At 40.8% G+C, this 20,758-nt stretch overlaps 1 protein-coding gene across 1 annotated transcript in view; it reads left to right on the top strand.

Annotated features, from left to right (window-relative positions):
- Nucleotides 1-5,347: 5,347 nt before the first annotated feature.
- The window catches only part of GALNT2 (polypeptide N-acetylgalactosaminyltransferase 2), an 87,036-nt gene continuing 71,625 nt past the window's right edge, over nt 5,348-20,758 (top strand). The window contains exon 1 of the mRNA XM_058834098.1: nt 5,348-5,552. Coding sequence (XP_058690081.1) covers nt 5,430-5,552 — 123 coding nt within the window. The 5' untranslated portion in view covers nt 5,348-5,429. The remainder of the gene's footprint in view (nt 5,553-20,758) is intronic.

Raw genomic sequence — 20,758 nt, forward strand, 5'->3', positions numbered from 1 at the left:
GAATTCAGATAATTGCAATGAAGGGGTGTCAAATTACTTCAATCAAAGGTGAGGCTGTTGTTTCAGCAAGTCTCTCTCCACGGCCGATTCTCTCTTTCATCTATCATCACTGTCCTATGAGAGAGACTTCTGAGCCATATCACATTTTGATATCTGATCAGCAGCCTACAGAATGCTGCAAGAGGTTTGTTTTGTTCTGCTGAAGTTCAGTCCAACATGCAAAGTGACTCAGGAAGAATAGCTGGCAGTTTGTACTGGCTTCTGCCATCTTTAGCGGGAGGCTGAGCAAAGGCTGAGTTGTTCTTTCTTTGTCTTCACCACCCATAGGAAAAGAATCTGTTTCCTCTCTTTGTAGAACTGAATGATTCCAAGGAATGTTGAACCTTAAACTTTATTTAATAGGGAGGAAAGGCTTCCAGGTTTGGATAATTTGCCTTGGAAGCATGAGGGCTTAAGCTGATATTTCAAACTCATGTGAGAAAGTGCAGTGTTTACAATATCTGCATCACATGATTTAATGTGTTGATCAATCTTTAATGCGGAAACAGCATAAAAACAGTGCTATCAGAGGAAGTAGCCATTATTTTATGCTTAAAAAGAGAACATAATACCTTCTCAAATTCAGAATCTAGGGTGAGAGAGCTTTAGTTCTGCAACACCCCAGCGTATTTGGACCTCGCCTGACATACCCTGTGGTCAGACATGGTGACACACTGTTTTCAAGGTAAAATGTGCATGTATGATATTGCTGCTTGGGGTTTTAACAGTTCAAAAAACATTCTTGGAGGGTAATAAGATTTTCTGGAAGTGAGCCACTTTTGAATGCTATCGCCAGCACGTCTGCCTACTCTGGGTAGCATCAGAAACTCTGCTGAAAAATTAAACAAACATAGTTCTTGGCATCTAAACAGATGGGAAAGGACATGTTGACTCCCAAGTCTTTAGCTGAGGAGGTAGTCTGTTTCTTATTGTTACCCACTGTGCAGTGAGGAATTGCAAAACACCCACACAGATTTTCAGACCTGCTAGCTGCACTTAACCTTTAATCCTGCAAGTACTCAGCCATAAGCATATAATTTTAAATGTCTGAGTAGTCCAACTGACTCCACTGGGAATATGCGCTGAATGAAGTTAAACATTTGCATAAATATTTTCAGGATCGGGATCTTTCACTACAAACAGAGTTCTAGCACTACAAGTATATACTGGGCTTGGGCTCAGTCAAGCTTTCAAGACATTAGCAGACCTATATCCTCTACAGATGTATTTTAAATTTCACATTAATGTGTGATTTCTGTGTTATAAAACACCCTACATTAGGCTAATAAGTAACCTTTCTCATGAGAGAGAAGAAATTATTTACTTTGTGACATAACTGCATAGGTTTGAAAGAATGCAGTAATGAAATGAAAGAATGCAAAAATATGAACTGGATCACCTTCATTTTAGCTCCCATGCATCAAAGAGGTTGCCACATCTTCATTGGTTATATTTTTGCCTTTGTGTTTTAAACCTATTTTCTGTGTTTTAGACCTGGTCTGAAAATCCCCCTTCCTGTTTTTGCAAGGACAAGATTGGTAGCATGAGTAAGAGATTGACTCACTTATTCCTGAAGGTGAGGACTGCTTTCCATTCACACTGCAGAAGGATTTGTTCACCTTTGACTAGATCATATAACTCCAGAAAACGATGAGCAACTTCTGTGTTGTCTAAATTAGTCTGGTCATAGTTGTGGCTGGTTTTGTACCCTCTCTCACATGAGTTCAGTGATGTTCCTTCTGGTTTACACCGTAGCTAACTAGATCAGAATTTTGTCCCTCAAATCTAGGTGTCTGCACTGCAGATCAAACGCAAAGTTTTGCTGATTCCTTCTGTAAATTTCACTCCCATTTGTACTCTCTCATGCTTGATCTGTCTTTTGTTTAAAGGGCTGTACTTGACACAGAAGCATTTATATTCTGTGAATCATTCTAGCAATGCTGTTTTTAAAATATGCTAATATTTTCTTTTGAAATGCACTGGAAAAATAATTTAAAAATATCTTACATTTTTCTTGAGTTCTTTCCTTTAATTGAAGTGCATTTTTTTCAGTTTTTCTTTGCTGACTAAACATGTTAGGACTTTTGAGGTAAAGAGATATCTGTATGCAAATGCATTGTAATAGAACAGGCAGCTTTTCCTAGAGTTAAATCAACGTAACATTTTCCATTCTAAACCTCTGTGTTTTCTGTGGTCTCTGAAATATAAATGATTCAGGATGAAATCTGCCAGATTGGGACTTTGTCCAAATGTGAATATTTTGGAAAGACTTGAACAGGACTGGTTCAGCCAGTTCAGAATATCAGAGGACTGGAAAAAAAAAACAAAAAACAAACAAAAAAAACCCCACTCCCCCCCCCCCCCAAATAAATAAAAATCTCGATCTAAATAGACTATTACAACCTCTTTTGAGCATTTCTGTAACTTTATCAGCAGAAGGCTGAAAAATGAACTCTGACATGGAAATAGCCTTCCTTGAAGTAGGCATGTATTTGCTTGTTTGAGAAGAAATGAGTTTTGATTTGACTGAGTTATAATCCTTTGAGAACTGTGGTTGAGCATGTGCAGTGGATTATTTCGATAAGCTTGTGAAGTGTGCAGCTATGGAAGAATTTTCTGTACATGCATGACTGGCTAATTTTGCCGGAAAGGGAAAAATCTATCTAAGCACATTGCTAAAATCAGTGAAAATACCTGCGGCTGCAGGGAGACCTTTGAAGACCATCCCAAGGTCTTTAAGACTATGAAAAGGGCAAGAAAAGTTCCTGTAGGCTTTGCAGGCTGTTTAAAAACTAAGTGGTCTGCAGATCTTGTAAAGTTAAATGGGATTATGGCCTCACTTAGCACATGAAAGTGTGAGATATTTTCGGGGGAGACATATTTCATGCGAAGCACCCTTTCCCTCAGCAGATCTGCCCAGCAAAGGAATCCCCCAGCAGCAGGGAAACTGCTTCTCCATCTCATTGTAGAGCTCAAGAGGCAGGAGTTTATCAGGATGTTTCCAAGCTTGAGCAGTTGAGTGCTCTGATTTATACAGAAAACCTTGCTAAGGGAAATTTAGTTTCTGAGTGAGGTGTGTGTGTATGTGTACATGTGTGCATGTGTCTTTTTAGATGCAGACACAGTCAGTGAATTTGCAGGAACTGCTCTTGCATCAAACACACTCTGGATAAACCAAAAACTCTCATCTAGAACATCTGTGTGTCTCCTGGCAGCCCATACTCTCCAGTGTACTCACTTCAAATAGATGCTAGCTATTTGATTCCAAAACTTGTATCTTGCCCAAATTCGGTGCCTCTCTCCAGCTCCCTCCAAAACTAAATTCATAATGCCCAGTTTATTGAGAGATTCATTTGCTCTGAAGAAATCGATCTGTTTGTTTTACACTCCCTGAACAGATACTTATTTGGGATTCCTTCCTTTGTCTTTTTACCCATGCTATCTCTCCAGCAGTGCTCTGGGAGGTGGGAAGGTATGCAGTTATCCCCTGGAATCTCTGTAGGCCAGGCAACTTCTGTCCAGGCAGCACCAATGATGACACAATTCACCTTCTTGACAAGACTGTCAGTGGAGTGACTGAGCTGGTGAGCAGGTGAGTTTTTGATGCCCTTTCTTTTAGCTGCTGGATCTTTTCCTGCTTAGGCAACAGTCTTGATGCCAGACACCCTGGCCACATCCTGGCCCAGCTTGGTGAGCAGTCTGCTACAGAGGCTCTATAGCCACTGGTGTGGCTGGACTGGCAGAGGCCTGACATTGGTATGGAGACAAGGAGAAATGTGGGGTACAGTCAGAACACATAGGAGTAAAACAGTCTATTGATAAAAACACAGTGGGATGACAGAAAAAAACCCCCCACATTTCAAAACCAGGAATGTTCAACTTCGAGTGGATATTATGCCTCTGAAACAGAGGCGCTTTTTAATTGTTAGAGACTGTGTCTCTTGTTAGTTTTGTGTTCTCATTTCTTGATGTCTCACAGTGGGATGAAATAGCAGCAAATGCTGAACAACAGGAAACCCACTGGCATGGAAAAACAGCAGCATGAGCTGTGCACATGCGAGTCAGTGAAGCAGCAGCACTATATTGTCTGTCCTGGGGTGTTCAGGGGTGGAACTGGGTAAGTAGAAAGAAAGATAATTTTACCCAGCAATGATCCCATATCAACAGGCCAGCCTCTAAGAGCAGAGTCTTATGTGCGTCCCCCTTCTGGGAAGATCCAGGCAGAATCCCCCAGAGATCCCTTTAGACCTGCGTTAGTGGTGCCCGTGCTTCCAGACTGGGCACTGCTGTAGTGGCAACTTCAGAAGCGCAAGTGGAGGAGGTGTGTGACCTCAGTGGGATGGTGGGCTGTTAGGTCCTCGATGTGTCCCATAGGGCCATGGAAAAATCTCTTCAGTAATGTCATGCAGAGGGCAGTGGACATGACTTAGCTTTCTGACCTTTGAGGTATGATGAAGACCTGCCTCACTACCTACCTCAAGTGACTTCAGGGACAGCACCTGCATAAAGCACATGCTCCGTTCTGAAAAGTCAGACACAAACTTGTATTGAGGTTCAGTCTGGAATTTGGGGGAGCCCGGAAGCCTCTATGTGATCACCCAGTAGGAGTGGGGGAGCCAGACAGCTCCAAAGAGGTGAGACCCACGCACCAGCGCTGTATTACGGTCCTTGGAGGATGCACTGGACGAGGGCGCAGCCCTTACCAAAGGCTGTGAGCCCGGAGTACCCTCATGTCCGAGGTGCCGCTGCGGCCTTGCCCACGGCACAGCTGCGCAGGGACCCGCGCACCGCTGCAGGAGCGCGGGCACCGACACTTCGGGCTACGGCAGGCGGGGCGTGCGGGGCGCGGACCACTCTGGAGTTTTCGTGGTAGCGACAGCCTCTGTGTAATCGGCCAGTATGAGCGGAGAAGGAGTGGGACGACTCCGAGGAGGAGACACCCGCACAGCCGCGCAGTCCCGCGGAGCCCCGCCGCCTCAGGGCGGGGAGCGGCCTCCCGCCCGCCGCCCGCGAGGCGCGGATCCCGCCCCGCGGGCCGGCTCAGGCAGCGCCCGCGGAGCCCCGCGGCCGGCGGGGTGCCCGGGGGTGCCCGGCGACGGGAGGGGCGGGCGGAGCCGGTCCGGGCCGTGCCGGTGCCCGCCTGCGGGGGGCGCGCAGCCCCCGGCCCGCAGGCGCGGCGGAGGCGGCGGCCCGGCGTGCTGCAACCATGGCGACGGCGGCGGAGCCGGCCCGCCCCCCGCGGGGCCGGGCGGCGCGGGATTGGTCGGGGGGCGGGCGCTCGCCCTCTGCCCCCTGACCCTGCGCGGCGGCGGCGGCGGCAGGAGCAGGAGCGGAGGCGGCGGCTGCTGGCGGCCGTTTCCTGGTGGCCTGGCGGCGGCGCGGGAGGGAGGATGCGGCGCAGGTCTCGGCTGCTGCTCTGCTTCGCCTTCCTCTGGGTGCTGGGCATCGCCTACTACATGTACTCGGGCGGCAGCGCCGCGCTGGCCGGCGGCGGCGGAGGCGGCAGGAGGAAGGTGAGAGCTCAGCCCGGGGAAGGTGCGCCCGCTCGCTGCCCCGGCGGCGGGGCGGGCCGGGCGGGGGGCAGCGCTGCGCGGCCCTCGGGCTGGGAGCAGGGGCGGCGGCCGGGGGGGATCTCTTCAGCACCGCCCGCTTTCAGGCGGCGTGAAACTGCCCCGGGCTACTCCTTCCCCCTTCCCGCCCGCCCTTCTCCAGCCCGCTTCCCGGAGGCAGATGGCTTCTTTGTGGACTTCAGACCGATTTCAGTCCCGTCGCGTCGCTCCTCATCCAACTGCGGCCGGCCACGTCCCGGGCTGGGGGAAGTTGGTGCGGGAAGGGAGGGTGGGCAGGGCCAGGGCTGCGCTCCGGGGCGGGGGGGCCCCGCTCCGCTCCCGGCACAGAGCGGCGTCTGCCCCTTCCTGCCTTCTCCGCCGGCACCGGGGTCCCTCGGGCTCGTGTTCCCCCCTAGAGAACACACGAGGATCCGAGCTGCTAATGCGCTTTCCCTTCGGATGCACAGCGCTTCGCTTTCTCCTTAGCGCTGTGCCTGAAGGATACCGCTTTCCGACCGGTTTTGCAATATTCCAGGAAATTGTCGGATTTGTCATGTTTTGTGTCTGTGGCGTGGAAGGTCTGTCTCTTCCTTCTCATAACAGCTCATGTTACAAGTGTTACTAATGTTCAAGAAGTTCCCTGCAGACAATACATGAGTAATTTTTTAGTGTTCAGGCCATCAAGTTATTAAACAGATTTTTCAAGGTGGTGTAGTAATTCATCGATCAGGGGCACAGCTGGAAGTTAAGCACATCACAGTTCACATTTGTGTCAATCAGAACGGGTTTTTGTGGCATGATATGGGAACTGGCAACTTTGTCCACTATATCTGCTTTGAAAAATTACGTGCTTTTTCTTTTGTGGTGTTTCCCCTGCTATAAAGATTAGCAAAATCAAGAGCTTTTAGAAACTGTTGTTTAAGCATTCTATTTTGTAAAGCATCTCATGATTACATAATTTTTTACAAAAAACCCAGAATAGGGCAAGAAGGCAATTGAATGAAGTACACCACACTTGAACGGTGTTGTTTGCTAATAGATTGCTGTCTCCTGCTAAATGAAAAGTAGTATTTTGTAGGTCTAGCTGATACATAACAAGAGGAATATTTTTGTTTCTTTGATGCAGTTTGGTTCATCAAATGTGTGTATTCCCTGTAAAAAAATGCTGATGACTAGTTCCTGTGCCAGGTTGTGGAAGCAAATACTTGGATGGCTACTTATGTGAGCAGGGGTCTAGCGAATGAGTCACTGCTCGCTGATAATTGCCTCTCCATCCTGTTTTTTTATTCTCTCTGTACCTTAGGAATGTGTTCAACAGCAACTTTTGACGTAATATATTAAAATAAGTGTAAGTCTGTGTTGCCACATACAAGCTCCTGGTCCTTCAAAGCAGATACAGTAGAAGAAATAGATCAAGCATGTGATAGAAAGTAAGGCAGTAGCCTAAAGCCGTTCTTGAAGAACCACCAGAGTGTATTTAGTAAGTAAAAGCAATCTTACACTGCTGCTGTGTAATGGGATAAAGAAAAGCTATCAAGGCAAATGTATCTGCAGATAGGGAAATACATTTTTAACTCTTATGATGTGTTACATTTGGAGTTTCCAGACAGAATTGCAATTCTGTTCAATTAGCTTTTACTGCTGGGGAAACTGCAATGGGGAGGGTAGTGATTTGCCCAAGGTCACCTAGAAGACTTGGTGAGAATAAAATAGGAAAGAAACCAGTATTTCCGAATAAGAGTCTGGTATTTTGTCTGCTAGAACCTGTTGCTGTTTATTATTGATAATAGTAGCAGTTTTTATTGTGGTTTTAAGAGATCAATAAGCCTGTTACTTGTTTCAGTAGCATAATTTGGTATCATTATGCACAAAATTTAGTAAACCTTACTGGTCTCGGTAATTGGGAAAGTGTAGTAAGGATAATTTAAAGAAAATGAGATATTTCATAGAGCTGAGCTGAAGCCCAGTGCTGTGTTTAAAAATACGAAAGTTTAAAGTAAAGCCATGGTAAGGAAGAAAGTATGTACTGCGACCGCAAGAAACAAGTGGGGAAATTAACTATTATATGTGGATTGGTGATTTAGGATTCTATTTTCTGTCAGTGAAGCATAAAATTTAATCCCAGGCTTCAGTGTAGGTTAGCAAATGTAAGTAGAGGAAGATGTGTGTAGTGAAATAGCTTTTGAATCTCAACAAAAGGCTTATTAACTTAGTGTCAGACACTGGTGTAAAGCAAAAAACCACAACTGTCTTAAACTTATGAGCAGAAACCCGGCTCTAGTAATGTTCCTGATGTGTATGACTTCAAATAGTCCTTGTTACTTGCCCACTCTTTCAATATAATGGAAACAGAGTTGCTTATAGGAGAACACAACTTTTAATAAATTGCAGTCTCTGCTGTTTTCAGTCTATAAAATTACAAAAACCAGGAGGGGATAGCTCTTCATTTGTGTAAGTAATTTGCATGTTAATTACAGATCTGGTTGTACAAACAGAATGTGTTTTTCCATAAGGATTATCTTTTTCTTTTTTTTTTTTTCCCATGCACAGACCTAATGTGTTATTCAGACATACTGGACTTGTTTGATATGGCACCCAGTCCTGTGATGTGTTGAACACCACCAATTCTCTTTCTCTTCAGTAGCGTTGAAGGTGTTTGCCCTCTGCCAGGATTGCACCTGAGTAAGAGAAAAGAGTGATTTTTTTTTTTTTTTTTTCCCGAATTTGCTTTTCTTATTAGAGTAGTGTCAGAGTTAATCTAAGCTCCTGCTTATTTTGGTTCTTTGTTTACGACCTTTCTAATAAGACCTGTGAAGCTGTTTGGATGTTGCAGTGTGTGGTACAGCCTTGATAAAGTTTTTGGCCCCTCTCAACAGGGGTGCAATCCACAGCTCTGTGTGCACTATATCGGCCTGGTAGGGTCTGAGCAGGCATGAAAGTCTAAAGCACACAAAGGACAAGATGTCTCACTGGTAAATGTGTAAATAATAATAACAAAACCAAACCAAAGAAAGAGGGTGCAATGCTTCTCATTCTGGACTTAGGCATAAAAACTGTAGTAGAAAGATGTGATGTATTCCACACTTGGAATTTAGTGTGTGACAACTTTTTTTTTTTTTTTAAATATCTGCTTGAAAAGAAGAAAAGGGTAGAATCAAAGCCTTTCATTCAAGTTGTGCTTGTAGGGGACAGAGATGTTTGGAACTTTTCCCCCTTCTTCCCACCGGTGAATCTCTAATCAAAATTTTTGTTAACATGAGAGAGCCATGTTCAGTTGACTCCTTTTCCGGCTGGATCACAGAGTTGTAGATTGGAAAGAGTGAGTGATTCACATGCCTAAAGGTTAAAGAAATGCATCCCATACAGAGGGTGTGACAGAGAAGAGAGCAAGTTGCAAGCCTAACAATTGTGAGAATGAAAAAAATGTGGTCTGCTTTTATGTTCACTAAATGTGTTTTATATTAAAAAGCCTTTGGAGTGGAGAGTGGAAGTTCCCTTCTTTTCATGGATAAATTTCCTAACCCACAGCAAAAGCAGTTCATGCTCTGTCTCAGACTTGCATAAAAATGGAACAGCTTCTGCAAGATGGATAGAAAGCCAAAGTCATCCTGATGTGATCCACTTCTAAGACTGGTGTGAACTTGTGTATTTGTCACACAGATTTTAAGTTCTTGAACCACGAAGCTCTTGCACAATAGAGTGACTGGATTGAAATCAAAAGGAAATTAAAACACCCAGCACAACAAAATCCCACACCAAAACCAGCCAAAAACTCCAGCTGATGTCTAAAGAACTTGCTCTTCCAAGTATTAAGGAAGTAGCCCCATGTAATTGAGCCCTTCAGGCTGGACAGAGGAAGGTCTGCATCTTGTTCAAAGTGCCAAATGCTTTGCCACTGCCAAGAGTGGAATCCTCAGAGGCATCCCCAGAAAGAGATCTGTGGGCAGAATGGGGATTTATTGGTGAAAGCTAAGGCATCCAGAGAGGCCTGCAAGGTTAAGTCGCAGCTGAACCAAGATTTGTAGCCTTCTGGATTTAGGTACCAGAGTGCTGACAAGCTTTTGCATTTGTTGCCATGTAAAGAATCTCAGTTGTTTTTAAGTGGAATCTCGGTCATCTTCCACCCCATCTAGAGGAGAAGGCTAAAACCAATATTTTGGTAAGGAGTGATGGATTGCTTTCACAAGCAGTTCCTAAATTTAGAAACATTTTTCTTTTTCATCAACTCTACCCTCCCGAAAACCAAATCCCCAAACCAGCGTGAACTAAAAGGCTGTTACTGCCTTGGCTCACCAGATTTACTGGGTGTAATGGAATGAACTGGAGAAATCGAATTTAGGGCCAGTCGAGCCACAAGGAGGCAGGCTTTTCCTGTGGAACTGGTTATCCTGTACATAGTGCTAGTTTTCCCTTCCCTTTTGTTTGTTTTCCTTTTTCTCTTTATTTTGGAGCAGACTTTAGGTAGGTGACTGTACTAGAGCTAGCTGAGATGAAATAAAGCTGGAGGTAAAAGGTGATGCTTCATATTGAGTATGTGACTGATTAAAAATGTCTCAAACACTGGGTAAAGCAGGGGAAAAAGAAGCAAGCTTTGTAAGTTCTTGCTGTGTATACACAAAACTTTAAAATAACTCCTTTCAGCATACACAAAGCTTCCTTTTAATCTTTTTTTTTTTTTTACCCCTCTACTATTTCAGTTAATGTTAAAGGAGGCTTTTATTGACATTGTACATAATGACACACACGGCACTCTTCCTCTCTTTCTGCATAAACTACAGATTTAGTGTACCTAAGTGTTTCTTTGATGGTCTGAGTAAGGAGGAAAGGAAATGTGTATTGCCTTCATTAATCTGTTTATGTGGAACTTGAGTGTTTCTCTTGAGGTATGTGAAACAAGGGGGTTAAAAGTAACCACTTCAACTCTGTTGGTTTCTTTCATCACAGGAAGGCATTGCCTGCTTTAATTTCTAAATACTGTTTACTTTGCGGCATCATTTTTAATGTAACACTATTCTCTTATGTTGTGACATTGAATGAGATTTTTGGATACCTTGATCTTGAGACAAGTGAAGATACCAGGGGTTAAAAAAGTCAAACTGTCATATGTCCTTTTCTATATCATTCACTTCCTAGAAGGTGTAAGGAGATAGAAAATGATGTTCCTCTCTATAACAGGTAACAGTTTCTGCTAATAGATCTTTCTTTTATATGATTGTGTAATAAATGGAAAAGATATTAAATGCCCAGGCACTTCAGTAATAAATCTGTCCTCTCACTAGAACGTAAATGTCATACATGTATATTTTCTTAATCTAACATATGTCAATTGACAAAATTACTGTCTTGGCAATTCAGGCACTTCCTATTTTTATGGATTACTTCATAAAACTTAACTTTGGGTGCAATGAAAAGGTGGTCTATTGCAAATTCTGTGTAGTCTCTTTAGGTCTGTATTGGGCTATTCTCTTTTCCTTTCCTTTTTGAAATGCTTGACTAAGGCAGGGTTTTTTTTGCTTGTTGACATTGAGAAATTCTTTGCTAGAAGGCTTGTGTTGTGCCCTGCAACATGCTAGGTTGGAAACTGATACAGATGCTATGGCTCTTGGATTACTGTTAGCTGCTTGTTTCATAAATGCAAATTTATGCATTTAGAGTAGAGCAGGGCTGTAGATAGAAGGGGTTGGAGAAACAAGAATGACTTCTTTGGTAGTTTAATATCAAATGGGGTAACAACTTTTTTCCCCACTATTTTTCCCTTTCATGTGGGTACTGTAGTAGTTTACTGAACTTCTGTGTTATTCCATTGCTGCTGTGGTTTGCTGCTTTCTGAGGTCTCTGTATCCAATTGTGGTGATGTCCTTTGACAGATGCAGTTTAATAAATTAGTGTAATAATAGTGTAATAAATGTGTAGTCCACTAACTAACTGTGCATGTGCCTTGCTTGTTTTTGTCCCATCAGTCTTATGATTTCAGGTGTATTGCAAATAAATGCCAGTCACTTTTTCCATGTGTTCTAGACACTTCCAAAAATACAATATAAAATGTGATATAATAACACTTTTTTCTAATTTATAAATGGCACAATATGACTTCATGTGAAGTAAAAAAAAAATTACAAATTCATCTCAATGGTGCTCCCTCACTTGCTCTTTAGACCAGCCTAGAATAATCTATAAATATAATTATATAGATATAAACTTTTAAACAGATCTTAGCAAACTTAATTCTTAGTCTTCAAAATTACATGAGCATTCCACTTTTTTCCTTAGAAATCCTATTACTTTTTCCTCTTTTGTCTTGCCTGTCCTTTTCAGTTTTTCAATGTGATGTGTTATCTAAGTGCTTGTGTATAACTGATACTGTTTGATTAAAGCGATGGTATGTCAGATGAGAGAAGTGGCATTGTCTACTAGAAAGCTGCTTGCAGTGATACTCCACTACAGAATAGAAGAGACACCTTTGTAATGGTGCTGTGTGTCCTGACAGAGGACCCTTGTTGCCTGCCTAGAAGCTGTTTAAAAATAATTCCACCAGGCAGCCTACAAAACAGGCTTGCTTGGCTTTTGGCAACTGCATATAATTTAGAAATAATTTGATATGCAGTACTTTTGGTTAAGTTAAATCAGTTTGAAAAGAAAACATTAGAATACAGTTGGTCCTGTGAAGCTCAGGTGGTAAATGTAAACTGCTCAAATTAAGCCAGTGCAAGTGATTTAAGTTGATTTAGTCCACTTACTTTTCTTAAATAACCTACTCTTGACAGTAGTTAAGCTATAGTGGTACAAAGCAATATACAGCCAGGTGGTGTACAAACAGTTTTTAAGTCCCTGCCCAACAGTAAAATTGTTACTAAATGTGATTTTTATTAGGACTTAGGAGAAGATGTGTATTGCTAATATGTTGGCAATGCCATGTGTTGGCAAATCATTTGAATTCTAAAAATGAATCTGCAGGAAGCAGTGAGGCATTTGCAATTTTTTCAGGAATATGGGGCTGAATGTCATTGCCCGAATATATCAGGATATTGTGGAAATGGAATATCAGTGTGGGTGTTACAGAAGGAAATGCTCAGCAGGTTGTTAAAATTACATATTGCCATCCTATAATGTCAAGTGGTGGTATCTTAAGCTATATAAATTTTAAAACCTGGGTGCAGTCTTTCATGCTGTTTGTTTTGGAGTAAGTAAGGTGCCCTTTTCTCTTCTGCTTTTCCCTTTTATTTAAGCTTGTAAAGGAATAAGGGATAGATTGAGGAGGGAAGACAGGAAAAAAAGTTAAGTGTCCACATCAAAATGTTTTGTTTGTGTGTTTGGGATTTTAAAAATATGGCACAAGAGAATCTAACTAATGCTATAAATTGAACCATTTCATGTTCCCTGTAAGTCCATAAAGTTCTTTCACAGGAATCTTCATACAGTGAACCTTTCCTGATAAGTGGAAGTGAAAATATTTAAATGTCTGATTTTTTCCCTTTTCCTCCATTACTTGGAGAATTAATTTTTTTTGTAAATCTGTATCTTACTGACATATACAGAGTACATGTTTACCTGTTATTTTCTTAAGTGTTTATTTGCCATGTATTCTCACCATGAATTAAGCAGGCCTGCACTATTTATTGTGTCATATGAAGTCATTAATGATCAGGAAAGAGAAAAAAATCAGCATTTTTTTTTTTTTCCTATAAACTGAATCCCCTGTTGGAATGTAGCCTATTTTAAACTTATATTTGGCTTATAGATACATCCAAGAAAAACACACAAACAGCCAATATCAAAATCCTATCACCTTGAATGTTAAAAGCAGTTTTTCTTCTGCAAAACCAAGGTAACTTGTTAATATGACTGCCTTCCAGTGTAGCCTGCTAAAATTATTATCAAGACTTTTTTTTCCTAGTTCACTTTTCATCTGTCTAAACAGTTTTATTTTTCCTTCTATCCCTTTTTTTGTATGCTGTTTTTGTTAGTTGCTCAGGGTACCTGTATTGTCATTTAAACAAGTTAAAATATGCTAATTCAAATAGCTCCATCAACTGACAGGAGCACATTTGTGTAAAGAGACTATGCAGACAGATGTTAGTTTTGAGCTTTGCTTATGAAATTCAAATGGGAAAAGAACAGGGTAGTAAAAGAACAGCAAGTTTGAATTTTAGAGCATTCCATATATCTCTGAAATTGCTATGTAGTGCACATCAAAGCAGTAATTTGGATTTCTCTTCTTTATAACTGTGGTCTCGTATGGAAAAGAAGAGCCTATTGAAAAGGTTGCAAGTTCAGTTGTTAATAACTTTTCTAAAGTTGTAAAATTGTCATGAAACCTGTGTGCTTTATTAAGGGAAGCAGAGAATAACTAGAGATTCTGCTGAGTTCAAGCGTTATCAGAGTGCAATGGACTGCCTGTACTGAGTAACAGATCTGCTTGAAGAAAAGAACTTTGGCCAAGGAAAGACTGCAAAGAATTGGCACCCAGCTAATGCTATTGTGTATGAATTCTCAAAGAGCTATGACTTGATGAACAGAAAATGTTTTCTCCTTGTATTAAGTTCCAAATGTTTAGCCACCCTGGAGATACGAGCACAGCTGAAATTTGTTACTAAAATAAATTTTCTCTGTCTAGCCTGTTGGTTTACAGATGGTCAATAAATACACGAGCGTGTATATATAATGGATATATGCTTTGGTGACATGAAGATTTTTAAGTTGCTTGGTTTTTCTTCTCTTGGTTCTCTTACGTGAAATGGAAAAGTCTTTTTACTCAAGTACACTTGGACTCTCTTGGGACCTTGGTATGAAAAAGGAAAGCTTTCTCCTCCTGACGTAGGTCAGTAGGTAGCAAACTGCTCCGGACTAATGGTGGACCAGCGCAGATACTTAGAGGAGGTTACATTGTTCCAGGATTGGGAAACATCCCTGTGGCAAAACTGCTGCTGTGGTAGGTGTGCCTACCAAGAGTGTGGGGGTGATGAAATCTCAGTATCTCTCCTCTGGGGTGTCAGTGTGTCACAAAATTAGGTCTGCATATGTTGTCCAGACAATGTAATAAATTCTTGCTATGGGTGGTGGCATGGCTCCTGCTACAGTGGAATGCCAAATTCCTTCCGGTTACTGTGGCAGAACATCCATCAACTGCAGCCTTGGCATTATCTGAGTGGAGCAAATAGGGGCTGTTTTCTAGTCCTCTGACTTGTGCTCTCACAACACGTGTTGCTTTGCCATGTCATTTAGCCTCAAGAAACATTGCACCACGTGGAATAGTTACAACACATACATGCTATGTCAGAGACTACTTTTTAAAGTTTTAATTAAGGAAATGTTCTTTTTCTCCCATTGACACAGTGCATACCTTTCTTTCCCTGCACTCTGAAGGTGCTGTGGGAGAACAGTAATTGTAGCAAGTGCTGTAAGAACGTGGTGAGAAGGTTGAAGTTTGATTCCTAGAAGAGCAGAGTCATCCTTAAAACCTCTTAAACTGATAGATGTCTATCAAAGACAATATCCCCACCACATATGCTAAGCTGTGTGCTTTCTGTTAATAAGTACATATTAAGAATATACAGGTCTTGACAGTTAAAAGGTGTTTGGAATCTGATAAAGGTATTTAAATGAAAAGGAGCAGGCAGTGGGCTAGCAAACATCAGCACTTCTTTACATTCTTAGCTTTCATGTTTAATATTCAAAAAGTGATGGAAAGATGTGGCTTATTTGTACAGCAAAAAGTGTGTCTAAAGGAACCTTCTTTGAGAAACTTTTCTCTATAGAGATATAAGTGCAAGTGTTGTTTAGCCTGGTAGATTCTTAGGGGAAAGATTTGAACTGAATGACAGGTTGTTGATACCACCCCTGAGTTATCACAAGACTTAGAAATATGTTAGGGAAAATTGTACACTGATCAGAGAATAAAAGCTTTTTTTTTTTTGAAAGGCTTCTCTGCAATGACTAGCAGGTTTGTGAAAGGCTTGGTAAGAATTCAGTATGTCTTGTTAAAGAACAATTTCTCAGTTATTCCCAATACTTTCTGAATACTCTAGTAAAAATAAGCAAGACATTGATTTTGATATTCACGTTAGCCTATAATATATCTGTCTTTATACAAAGCAAAAGCTATTTGCTTAAAAATCCATTTTGGTTACCTACTGAGATAACTAATGGCTGCTTGCATCCTGGGAACAATAGTGAGAAAATCAAGGTGTTAAATTCAGCCTGCAATCATTTAATGTTCTCTCTCATGTGCTTGCAATTCTAAGAGCCAGAAACTTGGGCAAAACTTGATTTTATACACATGGATTATCATGGTGTGTGACTTTTCAAATTTTTTTTTTGTTTTGTTTTCATTGTACCTTAATGCTTGCAAATGTTTCAGATTTGGTCACTGTTTTTTCTTCTTTTAGTTAAGCATGTAGAAAATATTTCTGACAATTTCAGAGTATATTTGCTAGGTTGTCTCTGTACAAGTTATCCTTTTCTTGATAAACTTGGATGTTGTAAACATTGTTCAATTGTATTGGAAAGAGTGGTGAAAAAATACCACCATTTGCTCGGGACACTTTTGAATGTTGTTTGTGCTGTAGCAGTGTTTAGAGTCCTGGTTCTATTGTGCCAAAGATTGAATGGTCTTAACAGGTTATTTCTATGCCATGAACTTAGAAAAGGGCTTATTCCCAGTAGGATTTACATACCTGAGTGTGAGCATTAACTGTGGTCATATGGTAGAAATTCTCATGTGGTTATCTCTTGCTGTGGCCTTTTGCCCAAAACCAGGCTTTTTTTTTGTACCCAGCAAACTATATTAGATACCTGGCTTTTATGGATTATGTTTCAGAAATTGAATGGACTTCAAGAAATTATAATGTCCCAGGTTATATGGAAAAGACAGCTCAAGCTTTTCAGTCTTCAGCGTTGAAGTACAAGGGGATCTCATGCTTCTTGCTGAGCTTACTGAAGTGTGGATCTGGAGCTGGTACAGTTGTCAGGCAATGCAGGGAACCACATCTAGTGTCTAATCTTAGTGAGGCTGATGCTGACCACTTCTGAAACCTTCAGTTTACACATGTTCAGTTTGGTTTAGAATTGTGATATTGTAATGTTTATTTCCAAGAGCAGCTTACAGCTCAGAGGCAGGCAACAGTTTGGAAATGTCATGGTATTTGTTCAAATTAATTGTGACTGTGACTGTCATCTCATGATGTTGTTATCCCAGTTTCTGAGATAAGTTTCCAGTGTAGAAGTATGGAAGAAAATGGATGTAAAAACTGATTGCTTTTTCAGTTGTGCTTTGAATATTTTTTTTTAAGGGAAAACATTTACTTGAATGATTTGGTAAAATCTTGTAGAAACTTTAAAAACTACATTAAGAGGTGCTGGTTTTAGTACATCTGGTTTGTGATGAAAGGCGGTTTGTAATGTTGAATAAGCAAGGTGTTGGATGTTGGTAGGTGTAGGTACTTGATAGTTTTCAAAGACATTATCTTCTTTTAAAAAAGATGTGACTGGTAGAGCTTAAAGCGAGCCCCACTGTATTTAAGATGGCAGTTTCTTATAAAATATTCCACAGAAACACTGACATTATCTGAATTTAAGACTCTAAGCACTTTTTAATGTATGCATTAAAATAATGCAAAACAAATGTCTGTAGTTGGCTTTGATTATTAATATGTGTTTTGAGTCTTATATACCACCTTATTTTGAGTTTATCACTACCTATATATTTATATAGTTTATCCCCTTAGGTTTGAGACTGTGTCATTTTGCTCTTGTAGTGTCATAATGCTTTGTGAGAACTTCATGGCACATGGTGTGTATTTTTTAAGCATGATTAGTTAAGGTGGATTTTTAGGTAGAGATCCTACTTATTTTACAAATGAAGATAGATGTAGAATGTATTATGGCAAAATGTGTGTGTGACTTCTGTTCTCAGTGTTTTGGTTTTTTTTGTTTAAAACTAAAGACAGTGGCCTTCTTGTTGGTACTGATAATTTGTTTGCTGCTGTTTCTCATGCAATACTGTGCATATTTCTCATACAGTATTCTTGCTTGGATGTATGAACTTTGCAGTAACACAGCTTGATATCTACAGTTTCAAGTGAGTTGAAGATACTTTGCATTTGTGTTGTGTAGGCTAAAGTAATGCGCTCCCTGTCCTGGAGGAAGGTGATAGAGGAGGAGCATTAAATGATCAGTCTGGAAAACCTGATTTCATATGAGCATCTTATCAGAAAAATGAAAAAGCTTTTTGTGATCAGCTAGGGCTTGTGGATATCAACTTTCTAGCACAGAATTATTTTGTCAGCTGGAGGAAGAAGAGTCTCCAATGGGAGAGATTTTTTTTGGAAGTATGTCAGTTGCTGTTCTGGCAACTGCATGATGTTTTCATTTAGACTGTTCTCATGCTCTTACTGGCAGTAGGCTGTAGCAGCTGGGATGGCAGCATGTTTGCTTTCTTGTGACATGGTTTAGGCTTCTTTTTCAGGCTTATCTGTTTAAGACAATAATTGTGTAGTAATTTTTTCCCCCCGTATCTGAATGGCTTTTTGCCATTATACAAACAGTGAAGAAAATGGCAGTGGAATGATAGGAAGTGCTAGTACTGGCTTCCCTTATGGTTTTGGAAGTCAGAGTTGTTGCTGCATGCCTGAATGCTATTATTTGCCCCAGTACAATGATCAAGCGCTTGGTTCTTTTCTTCCACAGAATCACAGAATATCCTGAGTTGGAAGGGAGGAAACAAAGCTTCCCCAGGTCTGCCAGTGAACAGCAGTGCTTTCCAGTTACTGCAATGATATTAGAAAGGATAGAACTACTGGTGAGATGGGAATTGTTCCAATTGTACTCTTTGAATAGAAGCATAGCATGGTATGGGCTACATTCCTCCTGTTTCTTTGAGTGCCAGCATGCATAAATGTGTGGTTTTCATTTGTCTGTGTTAACCTGAAGATTAATCCCCTCAATACTTTAGGCTAGTGTAGTCTATCTCACATGCAGCACTGTGGAGTTTTTCTACTTAATTCTGCCTGTTTTTCTGGAAGTGCAGTTCTAGCTCTTATACCCATTCAAATAAGAGAAGTGACTTTTGCATGCCCTTCCCTCTTACTCCCTTGAGGACTGAATATGTACAGCAGAAATTGTATTGCTTCTATTCGCCCAGTTTCTGTGCTGTGCTCCTGGGTTTGTATTTGAATCTCTAGCTGCTTTGCTCTTCATATCATAGTCGAAAATTAAGTACTGTGTAAATAAATTGCTTGTTGTTTTCCTGTGCAAGAAGGGAAAGCTGCTGATACTGACATGGTGTATTCCTGCCATGCAATAAAGAATATAGTGTAAGAAGTATCCTTGGGAGATCTACCATCTAACCAAGAGCTTAAAAAGACAAAGTTAGATGGACCCTTGATTATTTTCCACTAATTAGAACTCTTACGATCTTAGATTAGGAATTAAATGATTGCATACTGGTAGAATATGAAAAGAAAGTTCAGTATTTCAGTAAATAACTTAAACTAGGAACTGGCTGTTCCTATTTTGATGCCCAAACCCAGTGTTTCTGTGAAGGAAGAAGGGCTACAGGAATCCAGTAATTTAAATACTATCTGGCACACACTGACATTTTACTTGTTCTCTGCAACAGAAAAGGGAGAGATAGTTATACAGGCTGCTGCTTTGTTTTAAAGGCTTAGTAGCTGTTGTACATAATTTTCATTAGTTGCCAGTAATGCATCCTGTGTAAGAGAAGGAAGAAATGGGTTGAAGATAAACTGCAGGTCATAAAAAAGAAGAAAGGTATTTTAAAGATATATAGCCTTTTACTTCCCTTTTGTCTATTTCAGAAAATCATCACAAGTCCTAAGAGAAAAAATGTGTTTTCACTAATCTTACTGTTAGTATAAAACCATGCCTGTGTTATCTGCACTCTGCATGAGAGTCAAATCCAGTTGAACTGAAGAAAATCTGGGGAGAATACCATGCTGCAGTTTTTCTTCCTTGCTTGATGTTCATTTGTACTAATGGCAGCAATATATAATTTTATTATTCGATTAAATTCTCTTAGCTTTGAGTTTTACAAAACAATAAATAGTCTCTGTGCTAAGAATAGCAAAGCAGTTTCAGACTGAGCTGTTCAGTATACCTATTTACCAAGTTTGCTTGCAGACAAAAGCAATTATTTTCTATTCAGACCAAACATGAGTGGAAAGCTGTTCTCTTCAAGTCTGTTTGATTGTTTGGGCTCCTGTATCCCTCTGCATGACCATTAGGTCACTTCTTGACAACACTGATTTATTTCTTTTTCAGTCACGTTTGGATTTTAATGATGACAATTGGGGTTTTCTCAGACTGTCAGCTGCCTTCAGATTTGCATTAGCAGAGAAGGAGGCTTCTAGAAATGGAAACCATGTCTGTCCTGGTACTATGGTGTCTTTTTTGTCAGCTCTGAAGTATGGCATATATAGAGAGAAAGTAGATATGCTGTTTATGGGTGTTCAAATCTAAGCAAAGATATGATAGTCATGGTGTATGATCCTAGGACACATTGTAACCATCACTGTGACTCCAGCTATTGAAATATTTGGTTTAGGTTATTTTAAAAGATAAGAGTACACGTCCCTTTTTTGCATTGATGGCTCTTAGAGAACTCAGTAACTTTTGGCTGGCAGTGCATCAGATTCTGGAGCATGGATTGCCTGTGGCCTCCACTGCATTCAGTGTCTTTGCATGGTACAAACGTGTTGGCACTGAGCTTGTTTTTCAGTCTTCCTTTCTGCTTGGGCCCTCACTCCTGCTAGTAATAGGCCCTGGCTCTAGGATTGTCAATGCTTATCTTAATGTTGCACTTCAGCTTATTTTCAAAGAGATCAGAAGGTGTTTTGAGGGATGATCTGCAGTTACAGAAGGGAAGTTAAATTGACAATGCAGGTTTTTTGCTGGGGTTGGGTACCTACAAATTTTAGCTTGTTTGCTATTTTTGCAATGTGTTTTTCAAACTCTGCTTCAGTGGTATGCTTGGACTGTTGATTGAGAGAAGCTGTTTATTTCACAGCAGTGTTCATCTGCCAAGGCTCTATTTTGCAGCTGCCTTTTTAGAGATACACTAATTCTGAATGTGTTGCATGTTCAGCATCCCTCACTGTCCACCTTTGTTTCCTTAATCAAAACCTGTCTTGTCATGTTACTGTAAAAGAAATTGG

Source organism: Poecile atricapillus, chromosome 3 (assembly GCF_030490865.1).
Source record: "Poecile atricapillus isolate bPoeAtr1 chromosome 3, bPoeAtr1.hap1, whole genome shotgun sequence".
In the NCBI taxonomy this organism is placed as follows: Eukaryota; Metazoa; Chordata; class Aves; order Passeriformes; family Paridae; genus Poecile; species Poecile atricapillus.